Source organism: Pseudophryne corroboree, chromosome 4 (genome assembly GCF_028390025.1).
Source record: "Pseudophryne corroboree isolate aPseCor3 chromosome 4, aPseCor3.hap2, whole genome shotgun sequence".
Taxonomy (NCBI): Eukaryota; Metazoa; Chordata; class Amphibia; order Anura; family Myobatrachidae; genus Pseudophryne; species Pseudophryne corroboree.
In genome coordinates, this window is record NC_086447.1 from 663364713 (window position 1) to 663387523 (window position 22811).

At 47.7% G+C, this 22811-nt stretch overlaps 1 protein-coding gene across 1 annotated transcript in view; it reads right to left on the minus strand.

Moving 5' to 3' along the window:
- Nucleotides 1–15587, minus strand: part of LOC134910132 (cytochrome c oxidase assembly protein COX20, mitochondrial) — a 37659-nt gene extending 22072 nt beyond the window's left edge. The window contains exon 1 of the mRNA XM_063917814.1: nt 15046–15587. Coding sequence (XP_063773884.1) covers nt 15046–15081 — 36 coding nt within the window. The 5' untranslated portion in view covers nt 15082–15587. The remainder of the gene's footprint in view (nt 1–15045) is intronic.
- Between the last annotated feature and the right edge of the window lie 7224 nt (nt 15588–22811).

The window sequence follows — 22811 nt, forward strand, 5'->3', positions numbered from 1 at the left end:
CGGAAACTGAGGAACATCATTGGCTTACCCCAATTGGACTCTCCTGGGGATTTGTGACATCGGACAACGCCACCAAAATTGTGCGTGCATTACATCTGGGCAAATTCCAGCACGTCCCATGTTTTGCACATACATTGAATTTGGTGGTGCAGAATTATTTGAAAAACGACAGGGGCATGCAAGAGATGCCCGAAGAGTTGCGGGACACTTTCGGCATTCAGCCATCGCGTGCCGAAGACTGGAGCACCAGCAAACAGTCCTGAACCTGCCCTGCCATCATCTGAAGCAAGAGGTGGTAACGAGGTGGAATTCAACCCTCTATATCAGGGCTGGCCAAACCAGTCCTCGAGATCTACCAACAGTTCACATTTTCCAGACCACCTAACTGGTGCACAGGTGTAGTCATTACTAATTAAGATGTGCTGCATTCATTCCTAACTGACAATTCTACAGATCTCCAGGAGGCCTGGAAAACATGAACTGTTGGTAGATCTCGAGGACCGGTTTGGCCAGCCCTGCTCTATATGCTTCAGGGGATGGAGGAGCAGCAAAAGGCCATTTAAGCCTATACATCTGCCTACGATATAGGCAAAGGAGGGGGAATACACCTGACTCAAGCGCAGTGGAGAATGATTTCAACGTTGTGCAAGGTTCTGCAACCCTTTGAACTTGCCACACATGAAGTCAGTTCAGACACTGCCAGCCTGAGTCAGGTCATTCCCCTCATCAGGCTTTTGCAGAAGAAGCTGGAGACATTGAAGGAGGAGCTAAAACAGAGCGATTCCGCTAGGCATGTGGGACTTGTGGATGGAGCCCTTAATTTGCTTAACCAGGATTCATGGGTGGTCAATCTGTTGAAATCAGAGCACTACATTTTGGCCACCGTGCTCGATCCTAGATTTAAAACCTACGTTGTATCTCTCTTTCCAGCAGACACAAGTCTGCAGAGGTTCAAAGACCTGCTGGTGAGAAAATTGTCAAGTCAAGCGGAACGTGATCCGTCAACAGCTCCTCCTTCACATTCTCCCGCAACTGGGGCTGCGAGGAAAAGGCTAAGAATTCCGAGCCCACCCGCTGGCGGTGATGCAGGGCAGTCTGGAGCGAGTGCGGACATCTGGTCCGGACTGAAGGACCTGCCAATGATTACTGACATGTCGTCTACTGTCACTGCATATGATTCTGTCACCATTGAAAGAATGGTGGAGGATTATATGAGTGACTGCATCCAAGTAGGCACGTCAGACAGTCCGTACGTATACTGGCAGGAAAAAGAGGCAATTTGGGGGCCCTTGCAGAAACTGGCTTTATTTTACCTAAGTTGCCCCCCCTCCAGTGTGTACTCCGAAAGAGTGTTTAGTGCAGCCGCTCACCTTGTCAGCAATCGGCGTACGAGGTTACTTCCAGAAAATGTGGAGAAGATGATGTTCATCAAAATGAATTATAATCAATTCCTGCGTGGAAACATTCACCAGCAATTGCCTCCAGAAAGTACACAGGGACCTGAGATGGTGGATTCCAGTGGGGACGAATTAATAATCTGCGAGGAGGGCGATGTACACCGTGAAAGGGGTGAGGAATCGGACGATGAGGAGGAGGTGGACATCTTGCCTCTGTAGAGCCAGTTTGTGCAAGGAGAGATTGATTGCTTCTTTTTTGATGGGGGCCCAAACCAACCAGTCATTTCAGTCACAGTCGTGTGGCAGACCCTGTGGCTGAAATGATGGGTTTGTTAAAGTGTGCATGTCCTGTTTATACAACATAAGGGTGGGTGGGAGGGCCCAAGGACAATTCCATCTTGCACCTCATTTTTCTTTGCATCATGTGCTGTTTGGGGACTATTTTTTTGAAGTGCCATCCTGCCTGACACTGCAGTGCCACTCCTAGATAGGCCAGGTGTTTGTGTCGGCCACTTGTGTCGCTTAGCTTAGTCATCCAGCGACCTCGGTGCAAATTTTAGGACTAAAAATAATATTGTGAGGTGTTCAGAATAGACTGAAAATTAGTGGAAATTATGGTTATTGAGGTTAATAATACTATGGGATCAAAATTACCCCCAAATTCTATGATTTAAGCTGTTTTTGAGGGGGTTTTGTAAAAAAAAAAAAATACACATAACCAAAACACAACCAAATCCGACAAAAAAATTTCAGGGAGGTTTTGCCAAAACGCGTCCGAATCCAAAACAAAACCCGAAAAATGTCCGGTGCACATCACTACTTTCCATACAGCTCTCATTTCCCTGTGGTTTGAAGACGATCTTTGCTCTTGCCGGCTCCATCTTCCTTGGCAGTTCTGCTGCAACAGGTGTGCCCCCCAACCAACTGCACTTGCATCTGCCGTTAAAATGAGGAAGTGACGATCAGACAAAGTCGTCTTCCTGTCGACCAGTTCCGCCTCCATCCACCAGTCTAGGGAGCGTCTTGCCCTTTGACCTAACCTTATGCGATAATTCAGGGAATAACGTCTTCGACAATGACCTAGGATCTCTAGCTGAAGATCCCTCATCCGCCATCTCGCCCAAGGGACCACGTCTATGGAGGAGGCCATCATCCCTAAAAGACGCATCCCCTGGCGCAGAGTCACGTTGTTGCACTCTTTTAGTAGAGAAGCCAGATCCCGAATCTTTGAGCATCTTTCCTCTGAAAGACCTATTGTATAATTGGTAGTATCCACCTGTACTCCGAGAAACTGGATCTTTTGCCTTGGTTCTAGTTGGCTTTTTCCCAATATAGCAACCAGCCATGCTCTTGCAGGATCTGCAGCGTCACCTCCAACGCCCCCTCTACATTCTGACTCGACTCTCCGCACACCAGTAGGTCATCTAGATATCACCAAATTGCTATCCTTTGTCCTCTTATTATGGTCACCAGTACCGACAGCACCTTGGTAAATATCCTTGGAGACGTCTTCAGACCGAAAATGCTTGCCTATGACGCAAAACCTTAGGTACTTTCTGTGCCACTTGTGTACAGGCACATGAAAGTAAGCATCCTTTAGGTCTATGGATGCTAAAAAATCCTCTTTCCTTACACCCGACAGGATGGATTTCATCGTCTCCATACGAAATTTTATTGTTTTTATATATTCATTGAGCTGTCTGAAATCCCGACGCCTTTCTTATCAGAAATATTCTGGAATAGAATCCGCTCTTTCTGAAGGCGGGACAGACTCTACTGCATTTGCCCTGATGAACTTCTAAACTGTCCTCCAGGGCCTTTAATTCCAGACTTACAGCTGGGCTTCTCGAGCTTACGAATTTGTCCTTTCTTGGAACTTAGGAGAATTCTATCCGGTATCCCTGAGATCTCACATCCAGTACCCACGCATCTTGAATTGAATACTGCCAATGACTGACAAACTTCTGGAGCCTGGCTCCCACCGGAAAGGATACCGGAACTCTGCGATAGTCATTGTCTTCGTCCACCTCTCCTGTAAGCCTGACGAAAGGACTACCTATTTGTCCCCGAGGAATACCTCCTTCCCATATAAGCTCGTCCTGGCCTTTAACTTCTTGCCTCCTTAACCTGCTGTTTAGGGGAAGGAAACAGAAATGTATTTCTTTTGTCCTGAGGTAACTTCGCTGACTTACCCCCTGACATTTTTGTATAACGGCCTCTATCTTATTTCCAAATAATAGAGAACCCTCGTACGGTAAGGACACCAGCCAGTTTTTGGAATGCATATCCGCTGACCACGAACTAAGCCATAGAGCCCTTCTAGCCATTACACCTGCCGCCATTGACTTTGATGCAAAATCTAGCACATCCAAAGAGGCTTCGCACAGATACTCTGTGCCTTTGAGCATGATACCTAGACTTCTCTGCAAATATTGCCTCGAGATCTTCTCCTCAATATCTGTGGACAACACTGATCCCCAAACTCTCAATGCTCTGGAAACAGATGCAACGGCCACGCCAGACCTTAAAGACACTCCTGAGGACACGTGTAATTTCTTTAGCGCACTCTCCATACGCTTATCCATGCCATCCTTCAGGACAGCTCTGTCCTCTAACAAAATAGTAGTTTTAGACACCATTTCTGCCACTGCCGCATCAATTTTAGGCACTGTACACCAGCCTACAAATTGCTCATCCTCTACCGGGAACATACGATCCACTCGTTTAATTCTGCCAAGTCTTTTATCAATGTTTTTCGACTCCTTAGACACTACATCCTTCAACGCTTTGTGAACCGGAAAACATCTGTTCTTTTTGGATTTGTCCCTAAACAGAACATCCTTATCTTCATCTCCTTTATCCATCTGCTTATAATTCATAGTCTTAAATATATTCTTTAAGAGACTGTCAACAAGATCCAAATTAAATTCTCTATCTTCCGCTTTCTCTTCTGACCCCAAACTAGAGGAAGCCCGATAATCAGCATAATTGCAAATAGAGGCTGACTCGTCCTGAGAATCAATACTAGCCAGGGATCTAGATCTTTCATTTCCCTGCAAATCAGCCAGCTGTTCTTTAGTAACAAAGGACCTCTTCATCCAGTCTTTCAATTCCTGTATCTGACTGGACTGACTAGCCTACTGAATATCACTCTGTGTACAGTCCTCACAGAACTTCACATTCTCAGGTGGAGGAAAAGATCTTATCACAGGCTGCACAATGTACATCAATATGCCTCTTCTAACATAGTCTCTTCTTAGATGGAGACACACTACAAAATTAACAGCAGCAAAATATATGAAAAAAACCCATAACTACTCAAAGAAATCCAAACCTAAGAAAAGGAACATGTCCTCTAGGAGGACTTACCTCTTTAGGGCACTGACTGGCTTCTAGGGAGAAGGCTCTTTATCCATCTTGCTGGTAAGCACAAATCCTGCCCAGCTTATAGGAGTCTCTCACTCCTAGTGTGCAGCGCCATTTATTTAAACCAACACAAAATCATAGAGAAGTGGCGCTGAGCAGACCATCCCACAGCTGACCGGAAGGCCGCTCCAGCACTTCCGCCAGCCGCCGCCTCTCACACAGCGCTTCCGCCCGCCAGCCGCACATCCCCTTCGCTCCACTCCCCTTCCGGCCACCCAAACTGCCAGTCCCGTGGGCGCCGCGGCAAGCGGAGAAACCTGCATCCGGGGAGACGGCTCCAGACAGCGGCGGGGGGAGAGGGACCAGTAGGAACTACTGAGCAGGCGGACACCTTAAGCCGAAATCAGGGACTTACAGAACCGCCCCAAGCACACTTTGCCTTCTCCAGGGAGCCACCCTCCTCCAGTACGGCTACACTGAGGTGTATTACTGGGAACAGAGGTAAATTCCTAGTAGAAAAATAACACAATACCCTGTCAAGCTAGGAGACAGGAAAAAAAGACTAATGGAGGAAGGGGAGGAGCAGGGCTATATACCCAAAGTGGGTGGTCCTAAGGTTAAGGAAAAAATTTCCTGCCTAAAGTTAGGAATGGGATACAATCCCAAGAGTAAGGGCTGCCATAAGGGCTAGTGTAGGAGAAATAATATTACATTCCTGAGTACATGGAATGGATTCCACTGGTGAAGATACATACTCTGCCGCACAAGACACAGAGTCCCTGGACATGGCTATGTGATAATCAGCATACACACACACACACACATAGGAAAATGTCAGTCACAGTTCCCCCCCCAAGTACCTTGAGAGAGACACAGAGTTAATGGAGCCAGCACACACAGCGCCCTAGAAGACAGTTATAAAAAATAAATGTCTGGCACTGACTGTGTACCCTTAACAGACTACACAGATATAAAGCACTCCCCCCCCCCCCCCCCCACCACCACTCTAACAAACAGTACCACACAGGATGACTGGAGTTATGTGGAGGGTCACTGTTCCCTGTCAGCGTTGCTGTGTGATCTCTGCAGGGAGAAAATGGCGCTGGAGAGCTGCTGGATCCGCTCTGAAGAGAAGCTTTACCCCCGAAAATGGCACATCTTCCCGCCCTTTACATTCTTTATACTCGCCTGAGGTATTATTTCTAGCAGCAGTCAGAGACCCTAATAGATGTAGTGACAAATGTACGGGTATTGCGCTGGCCCAGGGCGCCCCACCGTAGTACCACTGAGCCTCCGGAGCACAGCTTCAGTACTGTGCTCCCACACTGTTGCCACCATTCCCACCGGCTCCCCGCTTATAGGGTCACCGGTGACTTACTCACCACTGTTAACTTCTGGCTGTTAGGGGGTGGCGGCATGTTGCGGGAGTGAGGGGTCACTTTGGGGGGTTAACGATCATCACCCTAAGGAGCTTAATGTCCTGTCAGCGGAGATAGTGGCCATTAACATCAGAGGGTTGGACACTACTCCCCCCCCCCCTAAGTCCCACGAAGCAGGAAGGCTGTTGCCAGCAGCCTTCCTGTACCTAACTCTAATAAAAATAAGAAAACTAGAAAAACTCCTATGGAGCTTCCCTAGCTGTGACCGGCTCCTCCGGGCACATTTTCTAAACTGAGTCTGGTAGGAGGGGCATAGAGGGAGGAGCCAGCCCACACTATTAAACTCTTAAAGTGCCCATGGCTCCCAAGGGACCCGTCTATAACCCATGGTACTAATGTGGACACCAGCATCCTCTAGGACGTAAGAGAGCAAAAAAAAAAAAAAAAAAGAAGGATTAAAAAAAAATGCTGGTTTTTGCAGCCGAAAAAATGTCCGATCTAATTGGATACCACCCATAATCTCCTTAGATGTCCGTCTCCAAACTTGATCTGAGGGGAGGCCACACCAAACTCGCATCTTTCTGTAGCTGCTGCTAGGGAGGCACTGAGCAGGATGGAGGTTTGTAACTTCCTATCATAGCCCAGAGCCGATACTACCACCAATGATAAATGCCCCCGTCAAGATGATGGAGATGGAAGGTGGACAACAATGAGACAGAGAAGTGGGGGGCTCGATGTAAGAGATAGGATGTAGATAAGGGTGAAAGACGATAGGAAAGATATAGGTGAAATAGATGCATATTAGGGGGGGGACAGATATGTAAGAGATAGGAGGGGGCAGTGAAGAGAGAGACAAGGGAATAGAGGTAGGAATGACCATCGGTAGTTAGAAACCATCAATGGCTACCCACCGATAGCTGTAGGTTTTACAGATATTCAGATAGTTTCTCTCCATTGATGGTGGCCGTGGATCCGATGGGCTTTTTTTTTTTTTTTTTTTTTACACGCCATCAAACAAAGTGCTGTAGCTACACTGGCTTTTAGCCAGCATCCCTACACCCTCCCTCCCCCCCCCCCCCCCGACTTAAACATACAACATGGTGTGTGTGCTGGGATGGGCTGGCTTGCCTCATTGACTTGAAGGGATGGGCTCAGCTGTTAGTCAGCAGTTCAGCTCTGTGCCCCACTCATACAGAGCAGAGACAGTGCAGGGATGGATGAACAGTGTAGTTCAAAACAAATGAATTGTCAGCCACCGCACATTCGCAAAGGAAACTTGTTCCACTCATTCTGTCTCTGACATCCGTGCAGGCTAAGAGGTCTATTCAAGAAGCAGTGATAAGAATGGAGAATTGAGCCAGTGGAGAAGTTGCCCATGGCAACCAATCAACTGCTATGTACAATTTTATAAAATGCACTGTATAAATGTTACCTCTATACTGATTGGTTGCCATGGACAAATTCTTCACTCTTTTCACTGCTTCATGAATAGACCCCTAAAGGTGTGTTCAAACGGTGTGATATGCACTTAACTTTTCTTACGATTTTGACTATTTAGTCAAAATCGTATGGAAAGTTAATGCATATTGCACCGTGTTTACACAGCGTGCGATGCCAAAGCGCGGTCCCGCGGGATCAGCATCGCAAGCAAAAATAGACTGCAGACAAGTCAATTTTGACTATCTTGTGTAAAAGATAGTCAAAATTGTCACTTAGCCAAAATTGGTATTGCAAGCACAGTCATCTTTGCTTGTGATACTGACCACAGTCCATGTCTCATAGTCAGAATCGGGCATAGCCCAAATCTCTCGCCGTGTGTATGGACCTTTAGTCTCTATGCATGTGCGAACCTCTGAGGAGTAAAACCATTGATGGTACGGCATCACATAGTTTAGGACACAGGTCTGCAAACTCGGTCCTCATTACCCCACACAGTGCATGTTTTGCGGGTAACCCAGCAGGCGCACAGGTGTATTAATTACTCACAGACACATTTTAAAAGGTCCGCAGGTGGAGTTATTTCACTTGTGTTTCTGTGAGGAGACCTGCAAAACATGCAGTGTGGGGTAATGAGGACCAAGTTTGCAGACCTATGGTTTAGGACCATTGAGGTGAAAGAGGGGTGTGGTATGCTAGATAGAATAGACTTAGGTCGACAGTAAGTAGGTCAACATGGTTTCTAAGTCGATATGAAAAAAGGTCGACATGAGTTTTATACATTTTTTTTGGTGTTGTTTTCTTCGTAGAGTGACCGGGAACCCCAATTAGTGCCCCGTGTCTGCTAGCCATGCTTCAGGCAAGTTACCGTTCCCAATTGTAGTCCATGTGGATCGTAAAGTATAAAAAAGTAAAAAAAAAAAAACAAGCGGAAAAAAAAAAAAAAAAGAATTTACTCACCGGTAATTCTATTTCTCGTAGTCCGTAGTGGATGCTGGGACTCCGTAAGGACCATGGGGAATAGTGGCTCCGCAGGAGACAGGGCACAACTATAAAGAAAGCTTTAGACTACTGGTGTGCACTGGCTCCTCCCACTATGACCCTCCTCCAGACTTCAGTTAGGATACTGTGCCCGGAAGAGCTGACACAATAAGGAAGGATTTTGAATCCCGGGTAAGACTCATACCAGCCACACCAATCACACCGTATAACTCGTGATACAATACCCAGTTAACAGTATGATAACAACTGAGCCTCTCAACAGATGGCTCAACAATAACCCTTTAGTTAAGCAATAACTATATACAAGTATTGCAGACAATCCGCACTTGGGATGGGCGCCCAGCATCCACTACGGACTACGAGAAATAGAATTACCGGTGAGTAAATTCTTATTTTCTCTGACGTCCTAAGTGGATGCTGGGACTCCGTAAGGACCATGGGGATTATACCAAAGCTCCCAAACGGGCGGGAGAGTGCGGATGACTCTGCAGCACCGAATGGGCAAACTCTAGGTCCTCCTCAGCCAGGGTGTCAAACTTGTAGAATTTAGCAAATGTGTTTGACCCCGACCAAGTAGCTGCTCGGCAAAGTTGAAGAGCCGAGACCCCTCGGGCAGCCGCCCAAGAAGAGCCCACCTTCCTCGTGGAATGGGCTTTCACTGATTTAGGATGCGGCAGTCCAGCCGCAGAATGTGCAAGCTGAATCGTACTACAGATCCAGCGAGCAATAGTCTGCTTTGAAGCAGGTGCACCCAACTTGTTGGGCGCATACAGGATAAAGAGCGAGTCAGTCTTTCTGACTCCAGCTGTCCTGGAAACATAGATTTTCAGGGCCCTGACTACGTCCAACAACTTGGAAGCCTCCAAGTCTTTTGTAGCCGCAGGCACCACGATAGGTTGGTTCAGATGAAAAGCTGAAACCACTTTGGGGAGAAACTGGGGACGAGTCCTCAATTCTGCCCTATCCATATGGAAAATCAGATAAGGGCTTTTACATGACAAAGCCGCCAATTCTGATACACGCCTGGCCGAAGCTAAGGCCAACAACATGACCACTTTCCACGTGAGATATTTCAAATCCACGGTTTTCAGTGGCTCAAACCAATGTGACTTTAGGAAATCCAACACCACGTTGAGATCCCAAGGTGCCACTGGAGGCACAAAAGGGGGCTGAATATGCAGCACTCCCTTAACAAAAGTCTGAACTTCAGGTAGTGAAGCCAGTTCTCTCTGGAAGAAAATCGATAGGGACGAAATCTGGACCTTAATGGAACCCAATTTAAGGCCCATAGTCACCCCTGACTGTAGGAAGTGCAGGAAACGGCCCAGCTGAAATTCCTCCGTTGAGGCCTTCCTGGCCTCACACCACGCAACATATTTTCGCCATATGCGGTGATAATGGTTTGCGGTTACTTCTTTCCTAGCTTTAATCAGCGTAGGAATTACTTCCTCCGGAATGCCCTTTTCCTTCAGGATCCGGTGTTCAACCGCCATGCCGTCAAACGCAGCCGCGGTAAGTCTTGGAACAGACAGGGCCCCTGCTGCAGCAGGTCTTGTCTGAGCGGTAGAGGCCATGGGTCCTCTGAGATCATTTCTTGAAGTTCCGGGTACCAAGCTCTTCTTGGCCAATCCGGAACAATGAGTATAGTTCTTACTCCTCTTCTCCTTATTCTCCTCAGTACCTTTGGTATGAGAGGAAGAGGAGGGAACACATAAACCGACCGGTACACCCACGGTGTCACTAGAGCGTCCACAGCTATCGCCTGCGGGTCTCTTGACCTGGCGCAATACTTTTCTAGCTTTTTGTTTAGGCGGGACGCCATCATGTCCACCTGTGGCCTTTCCCAACGGTTTACAATCATTTGAAAGACTTCTGGATGAAGTTCCCACTCTCCCGGGTGGAGGTCGTGCCTGCTGAGGAAGTCTGCTTCCCAGTTGTCCACTCCCGGAATGAACACTGCTGACAGTGCTAACACGTGATTTTCCGCCCATCGGAGAATCCTTGTGGCTTCTGCCATCGCCGTCCTGCTTCTTGTGCCGCCCTGTCGGTTTACATGGGCGACCGCCGTGATGTTGTCTGACTGGATCAGTACCGGCTGGTTTTGAAGCAGGGGTTTTGCCTGACTTAGGGCATTGTAAATGGCCCTTAGTTCCAAAATATTTATGTGCAGGGAAGTCTCCTGACTTGACCATAGTCCTTGGAAGTTTCTTCCCTGTGTGACTGCCCCCCAGCCTCGAAGGCTGGCATCCGTGGTCACCAGGACCCAGTCCTGTATGCCGAATCTGCGGCCCTCTTGAAGATGAGCACTCTGCAGCCACCACAGCAGAGACACCCTTGTCCTTGGAGACAGGGTTATCAGCCGATGCATCTGAAGATGCGATCCGGACCACTTGTCCAACAGGTCCCACTGAAAGGTTCTTGCATGAAACCTGCCGAATGGAATCGCTTCGTAGGATCCGCGTGCAGTGATGCACCGACACCTGTTTTGGTTTTAGGAGGCCTCTGACTAGAGATAACAGCTCCTTGGCCTTCTCCTCCGGGAGAAACACTTTTTTCTGTTCTGTGTCCAGAACCATCCCCAGGAACAGTAGACGTGTCGTAGGGACCAGCTGTGACTTTGGAATGTTTAGAATTCAGCCGTGCTGTTGTAGCACCTCCCGAGATAGTGCTACCCCGACCAACAACTGCTCTCTGGACCTCGCCTTTATCAGGAGATCGTCCAAGTACGGGATAATTAAAACTCCCTTCTTTCGAAGGAGTATCATCATTTCGGCCATTACCTTGGTAAAGACCCTCGGAGCCGTGGATAGACCGAACGGCAACGTCTGGAATTGGTAATGACAATCCTGTACCACAAATCTGAGGTACTCCTGGTGAGGATGGTAAATGGGGACATGCAGGTAAGCATCCTTGATCCCCCTCGTAATCCCCCTCGTCCAGGCTTGCAATAACCGCCCTGAGCAATTCCATCTTGAACTTGAATTTTTTTTTATATACGTGTTCAAGGATTTCAAATTTAAAATGGGTCTCACCGAACCGTCCGGTTTCGGTACCACAAATATTGTGGAATAGTAACCCCGTCCTTGTTGAAGTAGGGGTACCTTTACTATCACCTGTTGTGAATACAGCTTGTGAATTGCCTGTAACACTGCCTCCCTGCCTGAGGGAGTGGTTGGCAAGGCAGATTTGCGGAAACGGCGGGGGGGGGGAGACGTCTCGAATTCCAGCTTGTACCCCTGAGATACTATCTGAAAAATCCAGGGATCCACCCGTGAGCGAGCCCACTGATTGCTGAAATATTTGAGACGGGCCCCCTCCGTACCTGGCTCCGCCTGTGGAGCCCCAGCGTCATGCTGTGGACTTAGAGGAAGCGGGGGAGGACTTTTGCTCCTGGGAACTGGCTGTATGCTGCAGCTTTTTTCCCCTACCTCTGCCTCTGGGCAGAAAGGACGCGCCTTTAACCCGCTTGCCCCTATTGGGCCGAAAGGACTGTACCTGATAATACGGTGCTTTCTTTGGCTGTGAGGGAACATGGGGTAAAAATGTAGACTTCCCAGCTGTTGCTGTGGAAACGAGGTCCGAGAGACCATCCCCGAACAACTCCTCACCCTTATAAGGCAGAACTTCCATGTGCCTTTTGGAATCTGCATCTCCTGTCCACTGCCGAGTCCATAACCCTCTCCTGGCAGAAATGGACATTGCACTAATTTTGGATGCCAGCCGGCAAATATCCCTCTGTGCATCCCTCATGTATAAAAGTGCGTCTTTTATATGCTCTACGGTTAGCAATATAGTGTCCCTGTCTATGGTATCAATATTTTCTGACAGGGAATCTGACCATGCAGCTGCAGCACTGCACATCCATGCTGAAGCAATAGCTGGTCTCAGTATAACACCTGTGTGTGTATATATAGATTTCAGGATAGCTTTCTGATTTCTATCAGCAGATTCCTTCAGGGCGGCCGTATCCGGAGACGGTAGTGCCACCTTCTTTGACAAGCGTGTGAGCGCTTTATCCACTCTAGGGGATGTTTCCCAATGTGACCTATCCTCTGGCGGGAAAGGGTACGCCATTAGTAACCTCTTAGAAATTACCAGCTTCTTATCAGGGGAAGCCCACGCTTCTTCACACACTTCATTTAACTCCTCAGATGGAGGAAAAGCTACTGGTAGTTTTTTCTCTCCAAACATAATACCCTTTTTTGTGGTACCGGGGGTAACATCAGAAATGTGCAACACATTTTTCATTGCCTCAATCATGTAACGTGTGGCCCTACTGGAAGTTACATTAGTCTCATCGTCGTCGACACTGGAGTCAGTATCCGTGTCGACATCTGTGTCTGCCATCTGAGGTAGCGGGCGTTTTAGAGCCCCTGATGGCTTTTGAGATGCCTGGGCAGGCACAGGCTGAGAAGCCGGCTGTCCCACATTTGGTATGTTGTCAAACCTTTTATGCAAGGAGTCGACACTGTCGCGTAATTCCTTCCACAGCACCATCCACTCAGGTGTCGACCCCGCAGGGGGTGACATCACATTTACAGGCATCTGCTCCGCCTCCACATAAGCCTCCTCATCAAACATGTCGACACAGCCGTACCGACACACCGCAAACACACAGGGAATGCTCTGACAGAGGACAGGACCCCACAAAGCCCTTTGGGGAGAAAGAGTGAGTATGCCAGCACACACCAGAGCGCTATATAACACAGGGATCCCACTATAAATGAGGGTTTTCCCTTATAGCTAAATGAGGTGTACATGAGGAGCAATGGCGCACAGCTGCAGTGCTGTGCGCTACCTTGGTGAAGACCGAAGTCTTCTGCCGCCGATTTTCCGGACCTCTTCATGCTTCTGTAAGGGGGGCGGCGGCGCGGCTCCGGGAACGAACACAAAGGTCGGGTCCTGCGGTCGATCCCTCTGGAGCTAATGGTGTCCAGTAGCCTAAGAAGCCCAAACTACCACCTGTTAGGTAGGTTCGCTTCTTCTCCCCTTAGTCCCTCGCTGCAGTGAGTCTGTTCCCAGCAGATCTCACTGTAAAATAAAAAACCTAAATATACTTTCTTTCTAGGAGCTCAGGAGAGCCCCTAGTGTGCATCCAGCTCAGCCGGGCACAAGATTCTAACTGAAGTCTGGAGGAGGGTCATAGTGGGAGGAGCCAGTGCACACCAGTAGTCTAAAGCTTTCTTTATAGTTGTGCCCAGTCTCCTGCGGAGCCGCTATTCCCCATGGTCCTTACGGAGTCCCAGCATCCACTTAGGACGGCAGAGAAAAAAGTGTGAAAAACTCATGTCATGTCGATCTAGAGTCCATGTTGACATAGAAACCATGTCGACCTACTTACTGTCGACCAATAGTGGTCAACCTAAGTCTTGTCAACCTAGAGACCGGATCCCGTGAAGGAGATACAGATGGAGAAAGCGGGGGCAGTTGAGAAAGACACAGATTAGGGGGTGGGGAGATGGCACAGAGCTAATGACCCTCAGAGAATAACAGGTCCACACTGCTAGTCATTAACTACATTTTAGGGGTGATATTCATGTGGCCAGCGGTCGGTAGACCAACGGTCACATGAGCTCCACCGACATCCCGCCCCCTCACTATCCCGATGGTCGGCAAGCCGACCAACAGGGACTATTTCCACTCGTAGGTGTCCACAACACCCATAGAGTGGGAATAGCGTGGCGAGCCCGCAAGGGGCTTGCTGCACTCGCCCCTCACCGCCGGGATCCTGGCGTCGGTATGCTGACCAGCGGTCAGACATACTACACCCACATTTTAGACTTAAAATGGGAATAAGGAGTTTTTCTGGTTAAACTAAAAATCCTTCACCCTTTGGTGCCTTCCCATAGTTGAAACGATTTTATTTACACCTCTGAAGTAGCATATGAACACTGCAAACTGCTCAGATCTCTAATTGAAGCTTTAGGGTGAAAGCTATGACAGGGTTACCTGTTCTGATGTGGTTCTCCTGTCTCTGTAAGGTCAGATAAGCACATTGTAGCCAAATCAGGCAAGACTGGAAGAAGCATCTTAATAATGCAACATCCTGTGAATGCACAAAGCATTTTACACCAATGCTACTTCAAAGGAACATAAACCCACTGTTTTGTATTATAATAATATGCACAACAGCCTCTTAAAATAAGCACAGGCCACTAATGCTATTAATCAGGAACAGACTAAGTACAATGTAAGTGTAAGTTACTGTATGTTGGGTGATTGTGGCTAACTACAAGTCTCACCATACACTGCAAGCACGCTGCGACACGTGCACTGTAGAATGGGAACTGCAACACCCTGGAGTATACAGCATTACTGACACTTTATACATCTGCAAAACTAAATTATGCTACATGAGAACCACAGGCAAGGCAATCATTAATGTAACGTCACCCAAAAACGCATGTACTCCATTTATAAAATCTTTACTTAATAATAACAATAATAATAATAGCTTATGTCACCTCCTCTTTTCCTGCATCTCCTTCCCCATCCGCCATGTTGGTTGGCGCGATCCAATCGACCTTCAGCGGGCGCCAGTCCCTCCAAGTACAACAAAGAATAGAATGAAAGTAGAGCGTCTCTGTGTGCAGCACGCTCTAGATAGCTGTGAATACTCGGTGGTCAGCACTCACTATAAAGATGGCGGTAGGAGGAGGACTGCCGGCGCCATGTTAGAGCTTTGACTTTGTCTGGGTGGGATGGTGCCGGCAGCACTGACTCCATAAAATGTAGGGTTATTTCACCTTCTATTCAGATGGCCGTATAAACAGTACTGTGTAAATGGCCACTATGCACTGTAACTCTGGTCTAATTCATAGTGGCCACTCTCGGGAACGAATATTTAAAGTCATTGGATATATAACGTAACTAACCCTTGAACTTTGGGGCATATGATCTAAACAACTTTGGAGAGAGATCAAGTGGGGAAGTGGTGTATACTAAAGCACTGGAAAGAGATATAAAGTAGACGGAGATAAAGTATCAACCAATCAGTTCCTGTCCGTTTTCAAATACGTCATGAAACGGGGCAGGAGCTGATTGCTACTTTATTTCCTTTATCTCTCCAAATACATAGTACACTACACAGCTCCCTTTATCTTCCTCTTAGTATATCTGACAATGAATCTTTTATTTTAGGCTGGGTACACACTGGAGAGACTTTAATGAAGGACGGTACAATCATGTTCCGTCCTCCATTAGCATAGGACGTCACGCTAGCAATATTGTACATAAATGATGATGTCACTAGCGGCCGCAGGAACCCGCGTAGTGGCATACACAGTGCCCGATATGTGCCAAAATGAGGGATAAGTCGTTTTAGCTGGTGGATTGGACCGACATCGCTCAGTGTGTACCCAGTTCTAGACCCAAATCTTCCTGTTATTCTTACAAGTCTGGTGCAGAGATCAGGGTAATAAAGCATTATATCTATACACCTTTATGTTGGCAAATGTTTGTCTAGTATCCTGTATGAAAATGTGTTCCAAGTAACCTAAGATTTCCCAGACTCACATAGATGTACTATAGCGGCACTTATCGTGTTGCTACAGCTCGTCCTTCTTTGCCTCTTATCAAGGTGAAGCAGGAAGCAATATTGATGAGATTTGTTCACTTCTCGGCTGCTGGAGTGGGGGAATGAAAACTTTCCCCTTCAGCAATCCCTGCCAGAGCCCACAGTGCATCAACCTAATGCTTATGCGCTACACAAAGAGAGGGTTAAAGCGCTTGCTGGTCATATAAGAGAGAAGAGTGGTCACATTAAAAATCACACATTTATTTGAATAATAAAATAAAATAAAAATGATTTAAAAAGTACAATAAGAATAAAAATTGGAGAACACAATGTGTGTTGAATCTCATGAAAAGCTGTGCCCCTCTCGATCTCAATGAGAGTTGGTGGGAAACATTCAAACCTGTTCCAATATACAGTCCCCTAATATTAAACTCAGAGTGTCCCGTTAGTAATCCATCGTGTATATATTTACCACCAGCAGTTATCCAAGGTGTTTTAAGCGGTTGGCATCCGCAAGAGGCTGTCCCTTGTATGGCTGTGTAAAAGTTCCACGGTGGAGAGATGTCCTTCTAACGGGATCCACAATTGAAGGCAGTGATGGGGACCTGGTCCAGGTGAGAGTTCCTCAGGAGATGGAGTGATGAACACTGGGCACGCACAGCAGCAATCACCAACGCGTTTCGTTGCGTTCACGCAACTTTTTCAAGGTATTGATAGTGCTGCTAACCAGGGTTTTTATACCCTTACCAATATGGTTGCTCATTTGCATATGTGAATGACAGTGACCAAATCCTCTCATTATATGACCAAATAATGACAGACAGAGTATACAGAATGTTGAGTAATCTACATAATTAATCATGTGTATTATATACTTTATTATTCATAACTACAGATAGATTTGTTTCTCTAAATAGCAAATCACATGACTAGCATGGTATAATGGGAAAGCGGAATGATGTTAAACCCGAAATGGAATAGAAACAAACTCCCTGTGGTCCCTTAGTAATCAGACTGGGAGTCATTATCCATTTATTGCACAAATCCGACTGAGGACAGGTGTGGAGATTACCTCTTAATGTGGGGCCTGTACCCGGCGTGAATTCTGCACGTCATAGATCCGCGCCAGAGGGTCCGGGCGACGGCATGTGAGCGTCCTCAGCAAGGCGCATCACTAGCCGCCGCTTCCGGTTTACTGACGTGCTGGTCAAATCCGGTCTACGTCAATGGTGCGCGGCCGGGGGTAATGCGTCATCTCAACGCAACCATAGGGACTGGTGAGCATAGGGGTTACCATGGCCACGGACACCGCAGTGAGCGTCTCCTAGGTGACGCGCACCACACTGACCGGCCCCACAGCAAACGGGAACAAGTATACAGGAACAATAGCAGAATATTCAAACCTCAAAAGTGTGTGAAGTAATCACAATCTGTGATATGGATTAGATTGGGAAAATAGAAGAGTGAAACTGAAGGGTTCGATGTTTGTGAATGATAATCTTCTGTAGTACACAATACTAAAAAAAATATATACTGATATTGGTATATATTGTAGAATGACAAATAAATACATGTGCAATAAAAAATATATATATATAATGGATGTCAATACGTAGAATCTGGGCATCATAAGAAAGCCAATAATAAAAACAGAACAAAGAAGAGAAAACGGAATATAACAGTAGGTAAATGCATGCATAGCATATACATCTCTATCGGGGGTAATTCTATGAAAGAGTGGATGCAAACCCAGGGCTTATTCTAAATGCAGCAGGGAGAAAAGAATTAAGTGTTTACATCACTAGATTCAGTTCAACCTGTTCATTCAGACCAGAGGGATGTAACGTATTCAGCCTGAACATCCAATAAAGTTCTTGTTTACATAATGCTTTATAACGATCTCCACCTCTCTCTGTTTTCACGATATGTTCAATGGCTACTACACTAAGGAGACTCGGATCACTATCATGACAGTCTCTAAAATGCCTAGAAACACTATGTGTTGGTAATTTGTTGATAATGTTCCGACGGTGTTCCATAAACCGGACTTTGATACTTCTTATCGTCCGTCCCACATATCTTTTATTACAGGCACATGTCAGCATATATATGACATAATTAGTGTCACAATTCATGAAGTTGGTCAAAGTAATGCTTATGCGCTGTCTCGACTCCTGGTTGGCTCCACTGGGTATATGAGAGTCCTCACAACCATCGCAAGATCTCTCATGCAGCCAAAGCTGCCAGGCACCCCTAGGATACTGTCGCAGGTCAGCACACATACCTGTAGGTAATACCTGTTGATATGTGGAAAAAAATGATAAGCCACGTGTGGTTATAATTTTTTAATACATCTTGGCCCTCATTCCGAGTTGATCGGTCGCAAGGCGAATTTAGCAGAGTTACACACGCTAAGCCTACGCCTACTGGGAGTGTATCTTAGCTTCTTAAAATTGCGACCGATGTATTCGCAATATTGCGATTACTAACTACTTAGCAGTTTCAGAGTAGCTCCAGACTTACTCTGCCTGTGCGATCATTTCAGTGCTTGTCGTTCCTGGTTGACGTCACAAACACACCCAGCGTTCGCCCAGGCACTCCCACCGTTTCTCCGGCCACTCCTGCGTTTTTTACGGAAACGGTAGCGTTTTCTGCCACACGCCCCTGAAACGCCGTGTTTCCGCCCAGTAACACCCATTTCCTGTCAATCACATTACGATCGCCGGAGCGAAGAAAAAGCCGTGAGTAAAAATACTTTCTTCATAGTAAAGTTACTTGGCGCAGTCGCAGTGCGAACATTGCGCATGCGTACTAAGCGGATTTTCACTGCGATGCGATGAAAAAGAACGAGCGAACAACTCGGAATGAGGGCCCTTATTCCATCACCATACAATTGTATATAGTCAAACAGCAGGAGAATGGGTTCATACTTGAGATGCCATAGGATTCAAACATTTCGGAAAATTTGCCGTGGTTCTGCCCTGCTAGAGTTGCCCCAGCTAACGAAGTATGTTATAGTGAATTTCTCTGACGTCCTAGTGGATGCTGGGAACTCCGTAAGGACCATGGGGAATAGCAGCTCCGCAGGAGACTGGGCACAAAAGTAAAAGCTTTAGGACTACCTGGTGTGCACTGGCTCCTCCCCCTATGACCCTCCTCCAAGCCCCAGTTAGATTTTTGTGCCCGGCCGAGAAGGGTGCACACTAGGGGCTCTCCTGAGCTTCTTAGTGAAAGTTTAGTTTTAGGTTTTTTATTTTCAGTGAGACCTGCTGGCAACAGGCTCACTGCATCGAGGGACTAAGGGGAGAAGAAGCGAACTCACCTGCGTGCAGAGTGGATTGGGCTTCTTAGGCTACTGGACACCATTAGCTCCAGAGGGACCGAACACAGGCCCAGCCTCGGAGCTCGGTCCCAGAGCCGCGCCGCCGGCCCCCTTACAGAGCCAGAAGCAAGAAGAGGTCCGGAAAAATCGGCGGCAGAAGACATCAGTCTTCAACAAGGTAGCGCACAGCACTGCAGCTGTGCGCCATTGTTACTCAGGCACACTTCACACTCCGGTCACTGAGGGTGCTGGGCGCTAGGGGGGGGCGCCCTGAGCAGCAATGTAAAACACCTTGGCTGGCATAAATACACCACATATAACCCCCAGGGCTATATGGATGTATTTTAACCCCTGCCAGAACTCACCAAAAAAGCGGGAGAAAAGGCAGCCGAGAAGGGGGTGGAGCCTAACTCCACAGCACACGGGCGCCATTTTCCATCACAGCTCCGCTGGAAGGACGTCTCCCTGACTCTCCCCTGCAGTCCTGCACTACAGAAAAGGGTAAAAAAGAGAGGGGGGCACTAATTTGGCGCAGTTTTGATACTAACAGCAGCTATAAAGGGAAAAGCACATTTCTCTAACGTCCTAAGTGGATGCTGGGGACTCCGAAAGGACCATGGGGAATAGCGGCTCCGCAGGAGACTGGGCACAAAAGTAAAAGCTTTAGGACTACCTGGTGTGCACTGGCTCCTCCCCCCATGACCCTCCTCCAAGCCTCAGTTAGTTTTTTGTGCCCGGCCGAGAAGGGTGCATTCTAGGACTCTCCTGAGTTTCTAAGAAAAAGTTTAGTTTTAGGATTTTTATTTTCAGTGAATCCTGCTGGCAACAGGTTCACTGCACCGAGGGACTAAGGGGAGAAGAAGCGAACTCACCTGCGTGCAGAGTGGATTGGGCTTCTTAGGCTACTGGACATTAGCTCCAGAGGGACGATCACAGGCCCAGCCATGGATGGGTCCCAGAGCCGCGCCGCCGCCCCCCTTACAGAGCCAGAAGACTGAAGAGGTCCGGAAAATCGGCGGCAGAAGACGTCCTGTCTTCAATAAGGTAGCGCACAGCACCGCAGCTGTGCGCCATTGCTGTCAGCACACTTCACACTCCGGTCACTGAGGGTGCAGGGCGCTGGGGGGGGCGCCCTGAGACGCAATAAAAACACCTTAGATGGCAAAAAATACATCACATATAGCTCCTGGGCTATATGGATGCATTTAACCCCTGCCAATTTTTCCTTAAAAAAGCGGGAGAAAGGCCGCCGAGAAGGGGGCGGAGCCTATCTCCTCAGCACACTGGCGCCATTTTCCCTCACAGCTCCGTTGGAGGGAAGCTTCCTGACTCTCCCCTGCAGTCCTGCACTACAGAAACAGGGTAAAACAAGAGAGGGGGGGCACTAAATTGGCAGATAAATCTATACAGCAGCTATATAAGGGAAAAACACTTATATAAGGTTATCCCTTTATATATATAGCGCTCTGGTGTGTGCTGGCAAACTCTCCCTCTGTCTCCCCAAAGGGCTAGTGGGGTCCTGTCCTCTATCAGAGCATTCCCTGTGTGTGTGCTGTGTGTCGGTACGTTGTGTCGACATGTATGAGGAGGAAAATGGTATGGAGGCGGAGCAATTGCCTGTAATAGTGATGTCACCCCCTAGGGAGTCGACACCTGACTGGATGGTCTTATGGAAGGAATTACGTGATAGTGTCAGCACTTTACAAAAGACTGTTGACGACATGAGACAGCCGGCAAATCAGTTATTACCTTTACAGGCGTCTCAAACACCGTCACGTTACCTCAGATGGTCGACACAGACCCAGACACGGACACTGACTCCAGTGTCGACGGTGAGGAAACAAACGTATTTTCCAGTAGGGCCACACGTTACATGATCACGGCAATGAAGGAGGTTTTGAACATTTCTGATACTACAAGTACCACAAAAAAGGGTATTATGTGGGGTGTGAAAAAACTACCTGTAGTTTTTCCTGAATCAGATGAATTAAATGAGGTGTGTGATGAAGCGTGGGTTTCCCCCGATAAAAAACTGCTAATTTCTAAAAAATTATTGGCATTATACCCTTTCCCGCCAGAGGTTAGGGCGCGTTGGGAAACACCCCCTAGGGTAGATAAGGCGCTCACACGCTTATCAAAACAAGTGGCGTTACCGTCTCCTGATACGGCCGCCCTCAAGGAACCAGCTGATAGGAAGCTGGAAAATATCCTAAAAAGTATATACACACATACTGGTATTATACTGCGACCAGCAATCGCCTCAGCCTGGATGTGCAGTGCTGGGGTGGCTTGGTCGGATTCCCTGACTGAAAATATTGATACCCTGGACAGGGACAATATATTATTGACTATAGAGCATTTAAAGGATGCATTTCTATATATGCGAGATGCACAGAGGGATATTTGCACTCTGGCATCAAGAGTAAGTGCGCTGTCCATTTCTGCCAGAAGAGGGTTATGGACGCGACAGTGGTCAGGTGATGCGGATTCCAAACGGCATATGGAAGTATTGCCGTATAAAGGGGAGGAGTTATTTGGGGTCGGTCTATCGGACCTGGTGGCCACGGCAACGGCTGGGAAATCCACCTTTTTACCCCAGGTCGCCTCTCAGCAGAAAAAGACACCGTCTTTTCAGGCTCAGTCCTTTCGTCCCCATAAGGGCAAGCGGGCAAAAGGCCACTCATATCTGCCCCGGGGCAGAGGAAGGGGAAAAAGACTGCAGCAGGCAGCCTCTTCCCAGGAACAGAAGCCCTCCCCCGCTTCTGCCAAGTCCTCAGCATGACGCTGGGGCCTTACAAGCGGACTCAGGCACGGTGGGGGCCCGTCTCAAGAATTTCAGCGCGCAGTGGGCTCACTCGCAAGTGGACCCCTGGATCCTGCAGGTAGTATCTCAGGGGTACAAATTGGAATTCGAGACGTCTCCCCCTCGCCGGTTCCTGAAGTCTGCCTTACCAACGTCTCCCTCCGACAGGGAGGCGGTATTGGAAGCCATTCACAAGCTGTATTCCCAGCAGGTGATACTCAAGGTACCCCTCCTACATCAGGGAAAGGGGTATTATTCCACGCTGTTTGTGGTACCGAAGCCGGACGGCTCGGTGAGACCTATTTTAAATCTGAAATCCTTGAACACTTACATACAAAGGTTCAAATTCAAGATGGAGTCACTCAGAGCAGTGATAGCGAACCTGGAAGAAGGGGACTATATGGTGTCTCTAGACATCAAGGATGCTTACCTCCATGTCCCAATTTGCCCTTCTCACCAAGGGTACCTCAGGTTTGTGGTACAGAACTGTCACTATCAGTTTCAGACGCTGCCGTTTGGATTGTCCACGGCACCCCGGGTCTTCACCAAGGTAATGGCCGAAATGATGATTCTTCTTCGAAGAAAAGGC